The sequence below is a fragment of the Carassius gibelio genome, chromosome B22 (genome assembly GCF_023724105.1).
Source record: "Carassius gibelio isolate Cgi1373 ecotype wild population from Czech Republic chromosome B22, carGib1.2-hapl.c, whole genome shotgun sequence".
Lineage (NCBI taxonomy): Eukaryota > Metazoa > Chordata > Actinopteri > Cypriniformes > Cyprinidae > Carassius > Carassius gibelio.
The window spans coordinates 24,258,310-24,280,545 of NC_068417.1; the positions used below are offsets into that span (position 1 = coordinate 24,258,310).

The following is a 22,236-nucleotide window of genomic DNA, read 5'->3' on the forward strand; positions in this document are numbered from 1 at the left end:
ATTCACCAAATCAAACACACTAAAACCAAAAAATAAAAAATAAACACAGATGAAACTTTTAGGAAAGCATGTTGGTACTATTTTCTATTTTTATTTTTTTTGCCAAAAATAAGTCATTTGGTTTGATCTAATTCAGTGACATTCACTCATTTAAGCGTCCAAATGCATTTTGGTGTTACTGTTTTAGACATTAAAAGATTTCCTTTTCTTGACAAACACGTGTGAATCGGATAGAAGAGTGACGTGTGTGTCTGAAATGTTATCTTCTCTTTATTCTGTGGAATCAAGGGGACAACATACGGAGCACGAACATTTCCAAAGGAATCAAAGCATCACCAAATCACTCAGTCTGAAATCCTTAAAATGTTTAGAGTTACACATGTACAGTTACTCAGTTTCATAGCACAAATATAACACATAATATACATGGTTTATGTATACTCTTATGCATTTCTCTATCAGGTTAATATCTGTCTTATCTACACAGGCGGGGGTTAAAGGCAGCCCAAAAAGGAATGCTTTCAGCTCGAGTTTTATGGGATGTATTCCCAAAATTATGACTAAAAAAACAACACTTTCAACATAAAAAAGACAAAATATGGATAATAAAACAGGATATGAAAACATGAAATTAATTTACAGGTATTACAACAAATAAAATATATAAACTATTGCACAGTGGAGGTATAGAGGATGAATACAGCATAACAGGATCGCTACCAAAACGTTTGCAAAGTTTGTTCAGTTTATTTTTTGGCAGAAATGCCAAGACCAAAGCCCCCTACAGATGAAATAAGCCATTCCCAATCTACGTTACAGGATAAAACACTTCATAGGCCAGGAATTGGTATTATCTGTGTCTGGGACACAACAGCTTTTGATTCCAGTCCTAAAGACGATCAGTTTTATTAAAACGCTCAACTGAATGAAGATTAGTGTAGTACTGCAATCACATAAATTCATGTGGTTCAAGAACCACAGCATGAGTTTCAGTGTGAGCTAGGCTCCATCTAATACATTTTACACATTTTAAATAAGTAACACTGTTTAGTGTGACACTAACAAGACCAAAAAGTGTCGAGCAGCTATTTGAGGTCAAAACGATACAAGCTGATTGGAAGCAAAGAAAAAAAGAGGAACAATCAAAAAAAAAAAAAAAAAGTGACAAAGATGACGTATTTGAAATTTAGCAGTGTACTTGGATGTGCCACAGTTGTTCGTCTTAACATACACAACATTTGTGTACACAGCGTTGGAGGTACATTTAACCTGTAATGACTGACCACAACAGCTATTCTAATGATCTGCGGTCGGATGAGTGAATACAAATCATGGACAAAAATTGTTAACGGTAACAGAAAAACAATCTACTGTTTAAAAAAAAAAACTGCAGAATGTACTTAACGTAGTAAGATAATTAAATCATACAAAAACAGGTTTGAAATGTGCCAGGAAGTACCATCACTAAAATGTTGAAGTCAAATTTAATACGGACTAAAAATCAGGGCTAAGAAAACAATAAACGTTAACAGCAATCGCCTGTTTTCATCTACTGCGCCTGAATTCACAAAGTTTTTTTTTTTAGGCTAAACTGATTGTGCTTTCAGCGACCAACAGGTGTTTAGTAGTCCTGACTCAGTTTAACATTTAACAAATTAAATATGTTCTGCGGATATTTGCCTTGAAAATAACTGAAAATGCGAAAGAAATTCCATCCGAGCCCATTTACGGAATCAAACAAAAGCATTTACTAAAAGAAATTACTAAATAGCACAACTGCAAGATTGCACTTTCAGGCCCACAGATTATACAGATACAAAATTAGTAACAAATTAAAGACGAAAATTGAAATGGTAAATTTTTTTTACATATTTATCAATTCCTCATGTAGGCGCTTGTTTTTAAGCAAACAAATTGTATACCATAGTGCAGAACTCAACAATAAGGCTGGCTCAAAAGATAACCAATAATATTTTCTCTGTCACTGAAAATCTCAAGATTTGTTGATCTTGTACATCAATCCACTGTGAACGACTGACAGAACAGTCGACAGATAGAATGAACGAATGAACAAATGAATGAAAGATAGAAATGAACGATAGAACAATAAAAAACAAACAACAATGAACAAAAATAACAAGCGATAGCTATAACAACAGAACAAACAAACGATTGAACGAATGATAGATACATGACAACAGTAAAAAAAATAACAACAAACAATAGACAGAATGAATGTTAGATAAAAAAAAAATAATAATAAAAATAAAATAAATAAATGATCAATATGAGAGAAAATGTTTAAGGAAAATATTTCTAGCAAATAAAATGGGGCCAGAAAAACCATCCTTACTGTTGAGTCCTGCAGTGGGGTCAACCAGCTAAACCTTTTAACATGGGAAAGATTCAAGAATCAAATAAATCAGTGCAGTTGTTGAAGCTTTGCTTAACCGTCTTCTCTGAACAGTACTGTGAAATAAAACAAAAAAAGTTCACATCTGAATCAAACAGCTCTTTAAAACAACACTTCCAGAGCCAGACTGCCATTCGTTCATCTTTACGTCACGTCAAGAGCTCCCTACAGACGTTTAGTCTACAGGCGCTGCTGTAATTCCAGTGTGTACCATACTGACTACAGCCGGAGCAAGTAAAAGTTATTATTTAGTAGATGCTCTTTATCCAAATTGACTTACAGTACGCTTACAGCAATTGAATTCAGGAAGAAACCTGGAATTAAGTGTCTTGGACAAGGGCTCAAGGGAGGGAGTGTAGTGTCGGTAATTCAAGTTTCTAGTTTGACCCTAGCTGGGATCTAAACGCAACTTTCTTAGCAGTTTCTCAGTCCCCTTTTTCCCAGCCAGTGGAAATAATGATCTGCAGAGACCGATAACGGTCTTCAAATGTCCATGGCTCTGTTGATCTGTTGCACATTTACACACACAAATACACTTTAAATAAACTATATAGTCCATCTGAGAGGTTAATGCAGTGCATGTGAAGTGAATTAGCTGATTCACAAACCATAGGCTGCCCTCCTGCACAGGAACACAAAAGGACAGAGGCTTAACGCTCTTGCATGTATTTGATATTGGTCCATCGCGCACGCACACAATCGTCGCTGTAGTGTACAAAAGGGTGGATCTGAGGGGAAGGCGGTCAGGCGTTGGACATCTCGGCCTTGCTGAGAGCGATGGCCAGCTCCAGGTCTTCCTGCTCCTGCTGGCGGAGTCTCTTCAGCCGCTCTCGTTCTGCTCTCTCGCTTTCCCGCTTCGCCCACTCCATCTGCTGGGCTTCATTCCCAAACTGGGCCGGAAAAACAGGAACACGCCACGTTAAGAGCCATTTGTCCCAAATTGGGGATTGCACAATGGTGTGAATCACTGTGGTCAAGCTGTGGACTGAACTGATCGCTACAACACTTTGCTTTAAAAATCATATTTAAATGTAATAAAATGATAGACAGACACAATTAATAAATCTTAGCCACCATTTTACCAAAAAAAAGGCATAAAAAAAACATTAAGTATGTCATTTCTGTGCCACTAGCGGCATGTTGAAATAACAATACAGTGAGTGTCTGTTTGTCCAAATAATGAAGACCATTTGAAACTTTTGATTTTTGTAAAACTGTTCAGTGCTGGAAACAACACCTAAATAAATTTTCTCAACATCAACTAACGAGAGATTGAACATTAAATGAAATCAGATGAACCCTTGTGTTGTGTTATGGTTATTTTGACCCTTTTCCCCAAAACTCCTAATTACATTTTTTTTTAAACGATTTTGTACTTTTTGGTGATTTTTTTTTGTGCAAAAATTACTGGGCTACAAAAAATTTTTATAGAAATGTCTCATGCTAAATAATTACCAAATATTGGATGCAATCATTACCAACTTTTCTTTCAATTAGCACAGGTTTTGTAATTATGTTTTGGACGTGACTGAATGTTTATCCCTTGTTCTATCTTCAGTCACATCTGACTGGAGAATTTTACATTTTGAATTTTTACAAATCATAGCTTCACCAGAACGGTACGAAACTTGGTCGTAAAAAATTACAGACCATAGGAAATTAATGGGAAATGGGGGGAAAAATACAAAATTTAATTGTTTACACAATCTACAAATCCCCACTATGCAGAAGACAATTTAATTATACATATATATACACTCAAATTAATTGGAATGGCTATAACCATATAGTCAAAATGAGTCAGAAGACTGAAATAAGAGGTAAAAATCAGATCAGACCTAGAAGTATTAAGCTCTGATAAAGCATTCCAGATCATTTTTGTTACATTTTAATATAATTTTTTTTTTGTATAACAAAATGCTTTCTGTGTTAATGTTTGAACGTAATAATAATAATGCAAAAACCTACACTTCAAATCAACATTTAAAACAACAAAAAACATAAACCTTGGCAAAAAGTAATCTTTGATAATGCCTTTATATACACATTTAAATCCACAACCTAATAAAAGTTTACAATTATGTATGAAAGCATCTAGGGAATTCACATGCCTCACTATAGTGTCATATACAAGAACCTAGTTGTTACACTGTGAAATTACAGGTTTTTCTCATTTTTTGCTTTTAGCACGAGGTGCTATTCTGCCTTCAAATATTGGATTGGATTTCCATGTGTTTAATAAGCAGCGTGTACGCTCTTTAAATAAAGAAAAAACATTGCGCCAGACTTTAGACCAGGTTTGAGTTGGTCTATGGCGCAGTCTATTTTCAGCTCCTTAAAATAGCAATGGGCCAGCAATATGCTTGAACACACCCCTTTTTTAGACCATGGGCGCAAAAATGAGCACAAATGCATTTGCTAATTAAATGACGTGGAACTGGACAGGAAAATGAGAAACTAGCAAACACACTTGCGCTGCGCCTTGCGTCGCATCAATAAATAAATGCACAGACACTATTTAAACTGTACAGAGATGACATCACTGAATTCAACGATGAACTGCCTTTAACTGTCATTTTGCATTATTGAGACACTGTTTTCCTAATGAATGTTGTTCAGTTGCTTTGACGCAATGTATTTTGTTTAAAGCGCTATATAAATAAAGGTGACTTGACTTGACATTGTGCCGGGGTTATTAAAGGGCCCCTAGTCTTTGTTTTAATCTGAAACACTGCAATAATTGAAAAATTATTGCAAAAAAAAAAAATGTGTGTACTATTTTCAATGGGTAAAATTGATAATAATTATTGCATAAATATTAATTAGTACCACAAAATTATCTCAAAATACAAAAGATAAAATAAAAAATATTATTGAACAAAAATATATTAGACTGATTTAACTGAAGAAAAGGAAAATTAAATTTCAGGTGTGCAGTCACTATTGTTTGCTAAGACATGAGTGTGATTCCCAAATGAGGCATGCCTAAGGGTTATATATGAGCTTTTACACCTTCGTTTTTGAGTGAAAACTGCCAAATTCATCTATAAAGCGTTTTCACTCAATCTCAGTTAAATTAATCCTACAATAAATCTGCTCTAAAAAATTTGTGCTAATAGAAAGACACAAGATGACAAAAACATTGAATCCAAGATTTGGTGATTATACAGCATAATGAAAAATTTACAAGACGTTTTTAAAACACCGGCCATTTTTAAATGGGAACACCAAATTAAAGGATTTTCAGCACAGCACAAAGGTTAAAGGTGTATAGATTGATCATGTACGTGCCATGAACATTTTCTGTCAAATTATTCAGTGACCTTCACTTGTGATTGCAAAATGGCAAAAGAAAAGAAAGATTCACAACATTTTCAGACAGATCTTACCTTAATTCGCTCAGTTCCTGCAAGAGAGGAATGGATTACAATAAAAAACAAAAGAGATTTACACCAATCTACCACCCAACCATCCACCAAACTTGCACACACGCACAACAAATGCTGATTGGACAACAATAGACAACTACCATTGATGACTCATGATGGACCTTTTTAATCGGTCGTAATAGCGAATGATGTCATGGACAGGAAAATGAACATGCATTGATCTCGTGCAGCAAGATATGACAGAAGGAAAAGACATTACAAAGCAATTTCAATTGAGAGCTTCTAATCGTGTACAGTGATATATAAGTGTAATATATGCGACACAACATGCACACTAAGTTGACTACAGGTGAATGAGAGTACTGCTGAACCACCCTGAATGCCTCAGAAAAATCTTAACTTAAATGTTTTTATTTTTCATTTCTTTAATATCACGTGCATCAACTACAGCTACAACTTAATTATAGTATCTTTTAAATAAACAGTTTAATACAAAAAAGTAACAAAGAATTTAAAACTTACATTATCGAAAACAAATAATATTCCAGATGAATCTGTTAAAATGTGTAATTTTTTGCAGCCGTTATTTTTGTAATAATAATCCATCATAATCACTTTTTTTTGAAGATACAAAGTTATAATACCGTTTTAATATATTTCATTCTAAACGATATTCTTCCATTGAGTTTTTGGTCACATAACAAATCAGAAATGGTTTAGCAGGTCTATTGCACCTAAGTCACGCATAGCAATACTAAGAACTGGAGGCAGGACAGATGAAGAAGATGCTATGTCAAACATTGTGGCTCTAGGATCAAGCAGATTTACAATATAGAGTGCAGAGTGATCCCATGCAGAGAAAAACAACAGCCTGAGAGCTGAGTAGTGATACTGACACTTCCCACGTCAAACGATCACCCCAATCAACTTCGAAACAGGACCTCGCAACCATTTTTCTGAATACTTTGACTTCAGTTTGACTTTGACTTGAGTTCTTCTCCTTTAGTAAACAAATTTATTAAAACTTCAGAGCGATTTCAAACATGAGGATCAAGGTTTAAATGAGCTGAAAAAAAAACATTGTTTGAGATAAGATCATGATGATGATTATACTTGTTCCTCTACCTTGTGGAAGAGTGGCCACATGGTAGGGCTGGGCGGTATATCGAGTTTGTACGATATATCGGTATTTTTTAAATAAGCGATACGATATGAGGCAATACCTTTTATATCGATATACAGTTGTTTGACACGAGCGCATCTGAAAATGTAGTGGAGGACACAGACTGATCTGCCGCAGAGAAAGTGCATAGTCCAGTTTGTTCTAAACATGTAACAAGCTTTGTATTAAGGGCTTTAAAAACTGGTAAGACACAATATAGTTTATAGTTTCGGGGTAATCAAAATAACCTAAAAACTCTTTTGTTCTCATTTATTTTCATTTTTAGTTAACTTCCGCTTTAAAAGCCAAATTTTTGCTTTTAGGTTTCAATGATTTTAACCCTTTTTTGCACATAGTATAAAAGGCTTACATGGTTACATTCACTTTCATAGCCTTTAATAAATATTGTTTTTTTGGACAACATTGGGCACTAAGTGAAACATAAATATATATATATATATATATATATATATATATATATATATATATATATATATATATATATATATATTAGGGCCGGGACTCGATTAAAAAAAATTATCTAATTAATTTTGCTATATGTTTTGCGTTGAGGTGATACTTGAGGCTCGATGTGCTGTAGTGATATGCAAATTCCTTGTTGCATAGCTTGCACACAACCATGCTCTTTTCGACGCTTCCATCCGTTTGTTTTTTATAACAAAATTTCCCCTCCAAGGGGCCAACCAAAGCGGTCTCGTCTGCTTCTTCGTTCATGGTCACTGTGGTTTGTTGTTGTCTGAAGTCATGAACTAGGACGCTAGTTGGTGCTCCAGTATAATCGGCTCGCCGAAACTCATCCAGTGAGAAACGTTCCGCGGTGCAAAAATAAGTTATTAAAAATGCATAAAATTAGTGTAATTAATTAATCTTAATTAACGCGTTATTTTTTGTCTAATTAATTAATCTCAATTAACGCGTTAAAGTCCCGGCCCTAATATATATACATAAACATACATACATACATACATATATATATATATATATATATTAGCGGTGCTCCGATCACGATCGGCCGATTGTTAATGCGCATCTCGTCAGTAAAGCCGGTTATATATATATATATATAACTGATTTTTAAAAATCCAAACACAAAAACAAAAATACTGAGATATATACCGTATATCGCACATAAGCCAAAAAATACAGAGAGAATTAACTTTTTGCCCATATCGCCCAGCCCTACTACATGGTGCTTCCCAAACTTCTTGACCTGATGGCTGATAAGAGAATGGAAAGAACCAGAGCTAGTTTAGAAAGAGTCCAAAACAAGGACGAGTTGTTGATGAAAGAAAGAACGAACAAAAGCACTTTTAGGTTCGTTTAACAAGGGTTATTCTATAAAACTGACGTTTTTGAGTGAACGAACATTGGGATGTTTATGAAACTTGTGTTTCTTGTCATTGCAATCAAATGATTCATGCAGCAGAATTATAAGGTGCAAATATTGATATTATCAAATTTGATTATACAAAAAAAAAGTAAGCGAACAAACTTTCAAAATACAACGTACATCTTTGCAGACAATGTGGCTAAATTACTGACAAGAGACACATTGGTTAAACTTTTGTTCAAATGAACAACAGTTGAGATGAAAATACTGATATTATGAATTTTAATTATACTAGAAACACTGATGTTTTTAAGTAAAAAAAAAATTTGAGATGCAAGAAAATTTACATTTCATTTTGGAAGCTATTAACGGTCCAGCTTTATGGACAATAAGGTGAAAATATACATATTAGACATTTTGGTTAAACAAACACAGACATTTGTTCAAAAAAAAAAACCTAGCTAGATTTGAGATGGAAATTCTGATATTATGAACTTTGATTATACTACAAACACGGATGTTGAAAAAAAAAAATCGGTATGCAAGCAAATGTATAGGGTCTTTCGCACCGCAGGAAACTTTTCATAGTACCAGAACTAACTGTGGAACTACACACTTTTGGGCGTTTTTAGTACCGGACTGCCTTTTTCGAGAACCAAATCAGGGTCTAACCAGCACATCTGGTATTAACCATGATGTAAGTAGACACTGATTGGCCAGAAGCATTCGAAAACACCCTCACCTGCCTTGATTTAAAACACAGTGAAAACATACTGTAAACATTGTGTCAACTTTTTCTGCAAGTAGGATGAACAGCGACAGATGGACGGATGCTGAATTGCAGGCACTTGTAGCAAATGTAGCACTGCCAGTTGTCGTTGGAGATTCTTAATCCTCCTTTCCGTTCCTTCAATCCCTTTAAGTAAACGTCGAAATTCCATGTCCATTATTGTGAAACCCACGAGACATAATAAAAACACAGCTCCAATCACAGCGTCCTCCATCCTCCTGTTATTAGCGTTGTTCTTCTTTGCTAACGTTGTTGAACGTCACGCACAAATGACATGATGCTGTCGACCGGCTTACGTCAAGTCCTAGTACACACTGTCAGTGTGGATGCAACCCTTTAAATGGTACTGGGAAATAGTTCGAGTAAAATCTTCCCAGTACTTTAGCAATGTACATTTCGTTCTAGAACTAAAGCGGTGCAAAAGGCCCTTATGTTTCTCTTAGGAGCCAAGCAGATGGTTCATTTTCCAGACAAAGGGACAATACTGACATCAGACAAATCAATAACACAAAACACTGATGTCTTGTTCAAGCTAACAAACTTTGTGTTAAAAAAATTGACATTTCTTGTCAAAGACCAATCAAGGCCCACACTCTTGTCCACATTGTGAAAATTACTGACATAGGGCACACTGATTTTGTTTGAGTGAACAATTTTTTGTGATGCTGACGAAAACTATTTCTTTTAGGAGTCAGATTGTCTACTTTGCAAACGATTAAGCAAAATACTGACATAACATACATTTAAGCATTAACACAAACATTTTACGATAACGAATTTCTGGGTTGCGAGAAAACTTGTGTTTGCATTAGATAAGCAAAAATACTGATTATTTTGCATATTTTAACGCTGAACACATTTACAAGTAATTAACATCTGATAATTTGCTTTATGATCTCTAACCTTGTTATGCACAGGTTTTTCAAAATACTACATCTTTACCACCAAATTAAAATTAGCATAAACTATCCAGTAACTTGTCTTGATTTGAAGTACATTCAAACCAGGACCTTACTTTGTCTGCTTTTGAATGACAATTGCAGCCTGAATAGTGTTTCTTTGAAAAACAAGACATTTGCATAAAAGCTAACAAAAAAAGTCCCAGAAGAACAGCAAGAAGCCACATTAGCTTAGCCGAGAGCGCTTGGTATTACCATGTGCAACCGCTCCTCTTCCCACAAGCCCATGCAAATGCTGAGCAAAACGACAGATGACATCATAGCCATGTGCAACACAAACAACTGTATTTGAGTCACTGAAAGAGATAGAGATGATGTCTGGCTGCTTGATTAGGGCTTATTATCCAGAATACTGTGCGTTGGTGAGTTAATCACAGATAGATGGACTGCAGACATGGAGGAAAATAAATGAGTAGCCGGCACAAGGCGACAGACTGAGCGATACAGAAGCCAATGGTGCGGTCTGCTCTAGGAAACCTCACTGATGATCGCTAGAAAGCACTTTTTTTTGGTTTGTTGGTTGGTTTTTATTTCGATTTTGGAAAGAAACAAGTGGACCGGACAAGAGAAGAGTATCACTTAGCTCAACTTACAGAGCTGAAGTCTGCAAAACCCAATGAAGAGTCTTTAGAGGCTTTACTTGAGGCAGATGGAGCAAATGGGTCTTTGCCACTAAACGGGTCTCCCACCCCCTTTTTACTCTGAAACGGATCAGCGGGGTCGGCACTGAAGGGCTGGAAAGGATCGCTCGTCTTGGTCGAATCGGCGGATCCAGGCACGTTTACTGGAGTACTTTTACCTGTTGAAAAACAGCAGTTTTCATTTTGAGTGTCTAAGCCAGCATTTTTGTTTCATTATGGTTAAGCTAAATGACAATACATTGGCCCTGTATAACTTTATAATAACTAATAAATTCTAACTGCTTTAATTACTTAATAATAATAATAATAAAAAAGTGAGCTCACTAAAAAACGTATTTATGAGGTTTGAACTTGAAGAACCAAAACTAAAAATATAATCATATAATGTATAAATGTGTGATGATTTTCAGACATAGTAACATAAAAAAAAAATCCCAATTAATATTACAATATATACCACTTATATTTTTTAAAAACATTAATCTGGAACGCATTTAATCAAAATTGGCAGTAAAGACATTTATAATGTTACAAAATATTTCAAATAAATCTTGGTCTTTTGAACTTGTTCCCCTCCACATGTCACTTTTTGGCGTAACCGACTCTAAACTCTCACCCTCTACTGAACAGTTATTATTGCTGGATGTTAACAGAGCTACTGATACTTTCTGCTCCACTCTTATGTTTTGTTTAGACACTGTCTGCACCTTGTCTTTCATGCCAGCTTGTATTAACTCCTCTGCCCCTTGGATATCTGATGCTCTCTGTGAGCATCATTCTAAGCTCAGAGCAGCAGAGAGTATGGAGCAAATCACAAAATCGACCACTCCTCTCTTCATTCTCTGCTGATGTCTCCACTGCTAAAAGGACATACTATCACAACAAAATTAACAACTCTCACATGCTCTTTAAATCTTTTTTCTCCATCCTTTGTCTTCCTCCCCCACCTCCTTCATCAACTCTAACAACTGACGACTTTGCTACATTCTTCATTAACAAAATGTCAAACCTCAGTGCACAATCTGCCACACCACAAACTGTCAAACACATCTTACAACAAACATACACTCGTTTTCATCCTTCTCTCCACTCTCTGGGGCAGAAGTCTCTAAACTCATCCCTTCCAATCATCATTCTACTTGTCCTCTTGATCCTATTCCATCTCATCTCCTTCCAGCCATTTCTCCTGCAGCTGTACCTGGACTCATGCACAACATTAACAAATCCCTTCACACTGGTGTTTTTCTTCTTTAGAAACATGCTCTTAACCCAACTCTTTAAGAGAACTAAAGATCAGTTTCCCTTCAACCTTTCATTGCAAAAACACTTGAACAAGCTGTGTTCTAACAAATCTATGCCTTTCTCACACAGAACAACCTCCTGGACAGCAACCAATCTGGCTTCAAAAGTGGACATTTGACAGAGACTGCCTTGCTCTCAGTTGTTCAAGCCCTGAGACTGGCAAGAGTCTGTACGCTGCTTTTGATACTGTGAACCACCATTTTCTCCTCTCAAACCTATTAAAAAATGGCATCTCAAGAACCGCACTTCAGTGGTTTAAGTCTTACCTCTCTGATAGGTCTTTCAAGGCAAGTCGCAACATAACTACTGGGGTGCCTCAGGGCTCAGTTCTTAGACCACTTCTCTTCTCTGTCTACATGGCATCATTAGGTTCTGTCATTCAGAAAAATGGCTTTTCATATCACTGCTATGCTCATGACACTCAGCTCTACCTCTCATTCCATCCTGGTGATCCGACGATAACTCACATCTCAGCTTATCTAACAGACATTTCTTGTAGGATAATGGACCATAACATTCAACTCAACCTGGTTTAGACAGAACTGCTTGTGGTTTCAACAAACACATCATTTCATCACAATTTTACCAACCAGTTAGGCTTATCAATCATAACTTCTTCAAAAACAACTAGAAACCTTGGAGTTGTGATTGATGATCAGCTGACTTTCTCAGAACACATTGCTAAAACTGCCCGGTCCTGCAGATTTGCTTTATACAACATCAAGAAGATCAGACTCTTTCTTTCAGAACATGCTTCACAACTCCTTGTTCAAGCTCTTGTTCTGTCCAGGCTGGACTATTGCAATGCGCTCTTGGCAGGTTTTCCAGCCGCATCTATCAAACCTCTACAGTTAATCCAAAATGCCTCTGCAAGATTAATCTTCAATGAGCAGGAAAGAACCCACCTCTGATGAACACCTCTGTTCATCAATTTGCACTGGCTTCCAATAGCTGCTTGCATAAAATTCAAGGCATTAATGTTTGCCTACAAAATCACCACTGAGTCTGCACCCCTTTACCTAAATTCATTACTTCAGAGTTATGTGCCCTCTAGAAGCTTGTGTTCTGCAAGTGAATGACGCATTATTGTGCCACCTCAAAGAGGCATAAAATCACTTTCAAAGACTTTTTCATTATCTGTTCCCTCCTGGTGGAATGACCTGCCCAACTCAATCCGAGTCCTTAGCCATCTTCAAAAAACGACTAAAAACATCTGTTCCATCTTTATTTGACCCTCTAAATCTAGCACTTTATATACTATTTTAATTTTACTTTACTTATCTATTTATCATCATCTTTTTTTTAAATAAAAAAACACTAGCTTTTTCAAAATTTATTGAACAGCAAATCAGCATACTAAAATGATTTCTGAAGGATCATGTGATACTGAAAACTGTAGTAACGATTGCAGAGAATTTAGCTTTGCAACACACATGGATAAATCACATTTTAAAATACATTAAAACAGATTTTTTTTTATTGTTATAATATTTCATAATTGCATTATTTTTGCTGTACTTTTAAAAAATCCAGACTTGCTGAGTGACTTCTTTAAAAAAAATAAAAATTTTACCAACCCTAAACTTTAGAACAATAATCTAATTCTTTGTAATAATTAAATAATTTATATCAGAAAACTGAATTAATAATCAAACAATCATAATTTGCACATATCCTTCCGAAGCTCAACCAAAAAACCCACAGAGGTTCAAGCTTGTATGATGCGGTAAATCGGCCTCAATTCAAAACAACACTGAACTTTCCGACTCTTTCTACACACACCCAACAAGAGCACTAAATATGGCTCACACATTGTTATTGTTTTATAGGAAAGAAGAATCATTGCACAAGCAATTTGCTTAGTATAGAAATTTGTGCAAGAAAAGTATTCACAAACCAGTGAGGACTTTCGGATGAAAAATGCTTATGCACACTTATTTTTTCCCCTCTCTTGCACCATTTGCCGAGAATGGCATTCACTTACTCGTGAGAACTTTATACTGGTTGCTGGTTCCTCTAAAGGTGTTAACCGCATGTTTAATAGGGCTGTTATTTATACCAGACCAGCAATCAGTTTCTTTCTGTCAGTAAACGGAATACTAAACCACAAAAGACTCCACCCTGCTGAAGGGAAAGATGTCAAAAACAAGCCATGCTTTTTAATGATACAATACGTTAACAAAAATGAATGACTTTTTTATTTTACAACAAATTCATTTTAATTTGGGTTTTAAAATTCTAGTCTCCCCAGACAAAACGTATACATTAATTAGCCAAATACTGCATATTTTTAATATTTTAATATTAATAATTATTGTTATTTTTAATTTTTATTTAATCTGTTAACTTGTTATTGCCTTTACACATGTAACTGCAAAAAAATAATAAATTTACATACTATGGGATACACAGTTTAACGCCACTTAAAAAGTTCGAAATGTGTTTTTGAGAGGAGAACAAGAGTAAAACATGAAATAAAGTAAAAAGTTATGGCAGTCAGGCCACACTACCCACTAGAGTGTGTAAACACACACACACACATACAGGAAGTGGGGAGGGGTGTGTAGATCAGCACACGATGCTGGCAGTGCAGGCTAACCGCAGATCATTGAAGCAAGTTAGCTATACCACCATGCGTGCACCGAACAAACCTACTTTTCTAACCTCCACACCAAATTTTAAACCTCGGTTACACCAGGAAAGCACTCCCTTGTTTTCTTGGATGAAAAACATCTTTCTGAAAAAAAAAAAGAGTGAACTGCACAGATTCACCTTTTCCTCTAACTGCAGAGAGGAAACAGCGCAGGTTTCGTTTTCTCCAAGTGACAAAATCATCTTCTATTCACTATTTTGGAGTTGGATGGAGATATAATGCTGTGCCATTGCGCATTAAAAAAAAAAAAAATTGTAAAGCTTAAGCAAACGTATCAAGGTTGTACCTCAATTTCCTGTTGACAACTGATGGAGGAAGTCTTAGATATCATGGATAGTCAGAATTCAGTTTTCTTGAGCTTAATAAAAGACTACAACATGAACGTGCGAGCTGCGGTCAACAACTTGTTCAAAGATGTTTTGCTTTCACTGCTGACAACTAGATAAAAGAGATGTAGTGATGCTACACTTTGAAGATTTGTCTTCTTAAATGTAAGTGTCAAAAACGTAGAGAAAGATCCACCCAAACAAAATTCTCCAGCTCTTTAAATGTTGGCCGTTTAGATGGCGTGTTTTGACTACGTTTTGTTTATTCCAACAGTTAGCTGTGTAGTTTTAATAATAGTTTACTTTGAAATACTAGCTTAAACACCTTATATGGCTGTATATGAAATCAAAAGGGTCAATGTTTGTTTTTGGGCCTTGAGATGAAGGTTAAATGCTTACCGCTGGGTGGTTTGGGTCGTGGAGGTATACTTTTCTTGGGCGGGAGAGCTGGCATGTCTTGTTTTCGGCTGAAGGGGTCCTCTACAAAGCCCTAAATTAAATCGCAGCGGAAAGGAGAAGATGTGGGCCATTATCAGACACAAGGTGCAAACCACGCAAATTTTGAGTGGGACATCAATCAAAACCACATCTTACAAATGTCATGTTGCAAAACCGTGAGAAAGTGAAGTTCCACTCTGCTTAAGATACAAAAGTAAAATGTGTAGAAGTGTTCACTACCTTTGACATTTGGCTGAAGTCTGCAAATCCGCTGTTGCTGCCGAACGAACTGCTTCCGAAGGGGTCCAAAGTGCCAAAGAAATCTGGAATTAGCAGAGAAAATTTATGAGTATTACAAGTCAAGAAATGGAAAAAATTATGTTAGACATTTTGAAATGTTTAGAGATTATATTTTGAGGGTAATTTTTGTATTAAAATGTACATTTCATATTCTGCTCTCATTTTTCTCTGTCAATATAAGTGGTTAAAAAATTTAAGTTAAATTATACTTGATCACAATGGTACTTTAAATAAATTATTTATTTTAAATAATATATAGATCAAGGAACATTGAGGTTTTTATTTAACCACTTTTACTGACTTTTGATTTCAGTTAAATTACATTAATAAATTAAGTATCAATAGATTTTTTTTAATAAGCTACCAAAAAATTGCCAAATAAATAACTTTAGTTCAATGAAAATAATAAGTAAATAAAAAGCTTGTATTTAAAATAATATTATGGCCAAATACTAATGTGACTACTTTTATTGACTTATTTTTTACTTTACTAAACAAAATAATGAATAAATAACCAATAAATCGAATTATCTTTATTTATTTAAAATAATATTATGGTCTACAATCACTAAAGTACTCCGTTGACCACTTTTAATAAATAGATTAAACATTCACAATATTAATAACATAAAATCCTGCTGAAGCAATCAAACAGTATTTTAAATTTTCCATTTCAAAAAGTCAAAACTAAAAATGTTTTTGTTGTCTTTGTGTTGATGTATTTTTGCCTTCAACCCACAGGTTTAAAAAAAAATAAAATGTGTTGAGCATTTCCTGGCATCGCCTCAGAATGCTGCACTAACTGTTTACTGAAACAGCAGAGGAATTTCACATCGTTCAGGCTGCCAAAGTGGCCTGTGAGCGGACGCATTGCATGGGAACTCTTTTGACAGCTTCTTCACACGTGTTCTCTTGAACTGCTCTCTGAGTGGCCTTTGGAAAAAAAAGACAAAAGCGTCGCCACTGGGCACAAGGTGTGAAAGTATGATCTTGCTTGAGTTGTGTAATGCACCCTAAGCATGTCCTTCAAGGCGTTTGTGAGGGAAACGAGGCATTTTCAGCTGATACCAGATCAGTTTCAAGAGTTTCAAGTTCTGTTGCATGCAGAGATGAAAAAGCCGATCTTTGCATAGCATCTTCAAAGCAAGGGAGTGGCAGAGATGATATGATTCAGCTAAATAAGTGAGAGACGCATGCAAACGGCATACCTTGGCCTTTTGGTTTGGGGCTGGTGGAGCTGAAGGGGTCATTACTTGAAAAATTATGATTCTGCAAGACAAAAGAAAAGATATAGGTGAGAAAAAGGCAGAGAATAAGGGAACTAATGAGATTTTGTTAGTTTTCTAGGTACCTTTGAGGGAAGTGTGGCACTTTTGCTAAAAGGATCAGCGTTGCTGAAGGGGTCTGGCTTAGAGGGTTTCTTGAAGAAATCTTCAGAAGAGGTCTTAAACGGGTCGGCCTCTTTGAAAGGGTCTCCTCCGAAAGGATCTAAAAGATTTTACAGGTTATTGTAACTGTCAAGAAAAATTCTTGAATTTAAATACCATTATTTACATGATATCATGAAGCTATCTTTAGCCCAATTTTATGAGAGTTGGGGAACTGAAAACCTTATTTATTACCAAGAGGGAACTGTGCCAAAGTAACTAAACATGATGTTTAAACCACCATGAAGCTTTGGGCAAACTAAGATTAAATATTGCCACACACACACATAAACACACACACACATGTATATATATATATATATATATGTGTGTGTGTGTGTGTGTGTGGCAATATTTCATCTTAGTTGTGTATGTGTATGTGTGTGTGTGTGTGTGTGTGTGTATGTATATGTGTGTGTGTGTGTGTGATGTATATGTCTTAAGTGTCATTTTTTTTCTAAATTGAGATTTATACATAATATGAAAGCTGAATAAATAAGCTTTCCATTGATGTATGGTTTGTTAGGATATGACAATATTTGGCCGAGATAAAACTATTTGAAAATCTGGAATATGAGGGTGCAAAAATGTCTAAATACTGAGAAAATCGCCTTTAAAATTGTCCAAATTAAGTTCTTAGCAATGCATATCACTAATCAAAAATTAAGTTTTGATATATTTACGGTAGGAAATGTACTAAATATCTTCATGGAACATGATCTTAACCTACTATCCTAATGATTTTTGGCCTTAAAAGAAAAATTTATCATTTTGACCCATACAATGGTTTTTTGGCTACTGCTACAATTATACACCAGCGACTTACAAGAGTGTTGTGGTCCAGGGTCACATAAATATTATAATATAAATATTAGGGGTGTCCCCGGCTAAGGATTTTCATAGTTGAATCAGTATTTTCTAATCTTGCTGATATTCATCTGATAGTTGAATCATATGTTTTGGGAGCGGGGGTAAAATACATTACCAGAGTCAAGTCAGACATTCGACAATCATCATTACGTTAACAGAGTAACAGAGTGTAACAGAGGCCTCCCAGATACAAACAGGGTAAATAATGTTTATGTTTTGATTAAAAGATAGTTAACATTAAACGTCACCGAAACCCAACATTTTTTACAACAGTGCTTTCATTATAACGTTAAGTATATGACAGTAGTTATTAATGTTCTGCATTTCTGTTTTGAGAAGCGCGCTGAAGATGGCCAGTAGAATGAAGCAGCAGTTTTTTGTAAATAGGATTTAACTCCTCATATAGAATACTTTTAGTTATTTATACAATATAATGTTAATATTACGACTTAAAGGCTACCTGCATAAAATGCCCCGAATGCATGAAGGTGTCTGCGCTGCTCTGAATGAACTCCTTTTGTGGACGCGCTCTTCACGCAACAACGTGCAGAAACTCCCCAACTAAACTCAAAAAATTCAGCGTTTTATTATATTACTGTTCTCATTATTATTGTTTTGTATATGACAGTCCCAGTTATAGTTCTTAATATTATGCATTGTTGTTTGTCCTGCTTGCTCGCGCTGTGCGCTGAAGAGATAATCACCGTAGTACTGCAATAGGTGCGTTTCCACTACCCTTTAAATTGCGCAAATTAAAATTGAAAATTTACTCAATTATCCCATATATATATATATATATATATATATATAAAAAGTACGCTCAAGTGAGGTGGTTTTTACCCGAAAAAGGAATATTTCACAAAACTGCAATGGAAATGTTTTTTTTTGTTTTTTTTTCGCCATTACAGGTCACATGGCGTATGTAAAAAGTCATATGATCATACTTTAATGTATTATAACCTCCAAGAAACACTTTATACGAAGCTGCTCTCAAGTATAAGAGGCTTTACATATCTGTAATAGAAACGAGCCTAATGAAGCACTTTACTGCAGCACAATTCAACCAAATACATCTTATACGAGATAAATAATATATATACATTATATATAAACCGGCTGAAATGTTCTGAAATCACTTGTACCCTACCTGATTAAAAAAAAAAAATCCAGTCTCAGCCTGTGTCAGTTTGAGTCTTGATAAAGTTTTAAGTCCCTGTCACCAAGATGCTCCTCTATCGGTCAGATTATGGAAAGTGAAACTTAAATCTATGGGGTGGTTGGATTTATTCACGCATGTTAAAATATTTATTTGAAGCTTCTTTCTTTTCAGATTCTTATTTACAGCATTATTTCAATAGGCTGTATTTTAACTTACTGGGTGAAAACCAGTAGTTCTTTGTGAAATCAGACTTTTGAGCACCCCCATATAGCTAAAATGGCATGATCATAACACCCACGAATATTTCAATTGTGAGACTGGTAGTCGAATCAGGCTCCTCCTATCGAAGCACTGAATCTTCAACTATTTTGAGTTCACCCCTACTAAATATAAACTAAATTTACATTTAATATGTAACAGATGAATTGATTTGATATCTTTTAAAGTTCAAAGCTTAACCCTGGAGAGGCGCTTCATGTATTTCGACGGACTGGATACCTGCAACTGTGGATGTCTGCTTTGAGAACGGGTCATTCTGGAACGGATCGCCTGTTTCATAGAAAAGGAAAGAGGGAGATGTGTTTAGTAGCCGTTATAAAGGCTTCAAAAATGTGCCACACTAATACCAGTAAACAGGAATTTGCAATGAAACACAATGTTTTTATGCTTAGTATAGCATCCAGATTCAGCTCTAAGAAAGGGGGGGTATTTAATTTGAGCAGAACAAAATGGAAAGATACAAAAAAAAAAAGTATATGACCTACTTTTGAATGGGTCTGTTTTAAATGGGTCTTCAGACTGGAAGGGGTCTGTGTGGATCTCCTGCGGGGCGCTGTTGAACACAGTGGTTTTCACCCTGAAAGGGTCTTCCTGTAATGGGTTTAAACAAACAATTGTTGACTGTAGATGTTTGCTTTCACACTGATCTAAGGCCTCTTTAATTGATTCTCTTATATAGAAGGTTTTAGGTAAGAGGGGCTAAACATGGACCAGTGTAAAACGTTAATTCCTACCCACAGCAAATTTGCTGTTTTATATTCAGATGCGTAGAAAGAGTATTTTCTTTCTTAAAGACATTGTAGAACTCGTTTTAAATTTGATTATGATAACAGCATACATAACCTGTTAGCTCTCAACCCAGATGTTTAATAAATGGGCCAACACTAGGTTCAGGGTCCAGCTGAAAATGTCTAGCTCAAACAAGAAAAGATGGAAAGCAAGAACTCTTCAGAGAAAAAAAATATTTGAAATAAGAGCCCTGAAGTATAAATTTCAGTCATTTTGTGCCTACAGTTTGCAATTTAAGCCAGCGCCTCAGCTCTTGCAAATAACATAAGAAGCTCTGTTAAAAGTGCTGGGTTTCCAAATTGTACTTTTGCATGCAAGGCATAATTCAGAAAGAAAAGCAAGCAACGTTCTCCCTTGGAAACCAGAGAATGTCAAAAGAAATTCAATCGCAATGACACGAGAGAGCTTCATGATTGATCAAAAATACTCATAGTTGCAAATAACTGTGCAGCTATGAAACTTAAAATAATCATGAAGACATGTATTCAGTCCCGCCTGTTCCTGTTTAAAGTGAGTCTCGAGTCTCGAGCTCCAATGCCGATAAATAACAATAAGTAAATAGCAATAATTAAATATATAACTGTGTGTATTTTTGCTGTATTGCATTAATAAAAAGGAATGAAAAAAAGTTGTAGCTGTTTTGGTTACCAATGACTTTCACTGTATGAACAAAAAACACTGAGATGTTTCTTAAATCATCTTCTTTTATCTTCCATTGTTTATGCACATGTATAAAATTTTACGCTGAATCAAATAAAATATTTATTTCTAAAGCTGCAATTTATAATGTCTACTTGATACTTTCTCATTTAACACAAAATTAACTTTAAATAATCTTTTGTGGATATTTTCAGTCAAATTTATTTTGCAATTACATAAAAAATTTGAATTCCCATAAAAAAAATGTATACATTTTTTTTTATGTGATTTACAAATTTTAATGTAAGTGTTTTTTTTTTGTTTTTTTTTATATATAAAATTTTATTCATGTACAGTAAATATTTACTTCATTAATTAAAAAATTAATTATGTAATGTAAACACATTAATGTATTTATATATAAATATAATTCTTTTTTACATATAATTTTAGATACAGTAAATATTTCCTTGTGCAAAATCTGATTTTGATTGACATTTCAAGTCATTTATATATATATATATATATATATATATATATATATATATATATATATATATATATATATATATATATATATAGATAGATAGACAGATAGATAGACACAGATAATATAGATATGAAGATTTAATATGCAAAAGCTTCTAAGTGCCATCTGAAATGTTCTTCTAAAATGAGCATTTAGATCAGACTCCTGTGTGTTTCTTAAAACTTTCATTAAAACTTTCTCTTTCATCAATAGATTCTTTAAAATCCAACACTAAATGTCTCACCACAGCCCCGAACGCAGCGTTCTCCTTCTCTGGAAAGCCTTCGCTCATGTCGGCCAGGTTGGTCATGCTGCCCCCGTGGGTCCCGTTCAGGGTGCTGCTGTACTGCTCGATGCTCTTACTGATCTCGTGTTGGCTGTCCTGGATCTGGGAGAGTTTGCTCCGAGCCTGCAACATACACATATCAGATCCATCAGTTACATACTCCAACGCTTACCACATTTTCTTTCTTTTTTTTTCTGGCATTATTAGACAATCTTGTTTCTGGTGTCTGCCTTCTAATGTCACAAGCAACCATATTTGCATGTACGCATTTGAACTAAGGACATGTTTAGGTGTTGTCACCCCCTAGTGGCTGGAAAAGAAGGCACAACCTGGTTGATCTCATCCTGTGTGGCTTTGAGGGACTTGATGATGGTTTCTAGCTGAATCCTGCCAGCTTGTAGACTCTGCTCCAGCTGAGCTTCCTCCTGCTGCAGATGGTTCAGGTCAGCCTTGGCCCGGCCCAGCTCTTCCTCTTGGCTCTGCAGGTCAGACTCCTGCGAGTGGATCTGGGACTGCAGGGACGTGATCTGAACA

At 35.3% G+C, this 22,236-nt stretch overlaps 1 protein-coding gene across 4 annotated transcripts in view; it reads right to left on the reverse strand.

Annotated features, from left to right (window-relative positions):
• Positions 1 to 250: 250 nt before the first annotated feature.
• LOC127987873 (epidermal growth factor receptor substrate 15-like 1) overlaps positions 251 to 22,236 on the reverse strand; it is a 31,866-nt gene continuing 9,880 nt past the window's right edge. The window contains exons 16-26 of one of the 4 annotated variants that reach the window (XM_052590247.1): positions 22,032 to 22,229; positions 21,661 to 21,825; positions 19,945 to 20,050; positions 19,679 to 19,729; positions 17,076 to 17,212; positions 16,933 to 16,993; positions 15,665 to 15,747; positions 15,386 to 15,476; positions 10,705 to 10,863; positions 5,803 to 5,819; positions 251 to 3,303 (exon numbers count right to left, since the gene is read on the reverse strand). In XM_052590247.1, the coding sequence (XP_052446207.1) occupies positions 3,157 to 3,303; positions 5,803 to 5,819; positions 10,705 to 10,863; positions 15,386 to 15,476; positions 15,665 to 15,747; positions 16,933 to 16,993; positions 17,076 to 17,212; positions 19,679 to 19,729; positions 19,945 to 20,050; positions 21,661 to 21,825; positions 22,032 to 22,229 (1,215 nt within the window). In that variant the 3' untranslated portion in view covers positions 251 to 3,156. Of the gene's footprint in view, positions 3,304 to 5,802; positions 5,820 to 10,657; positions 10,864 to 15,385; positions 15,477 to 15,664; positions 15,748 to 16,932; positions 16,994 to 17,075; positions 17,213 to 19,678; positions 19,730 to 19,944; positions 20,051 to 21,660; positions 21,826 to 22,031; positions 22,230 to 22,236 lie in introns of all 4 variants that reach the window. The other 3 variants (XM_052590248.1, XM_052590246.1, XM_052590249.1) reach the window with 3 other exon arrangements.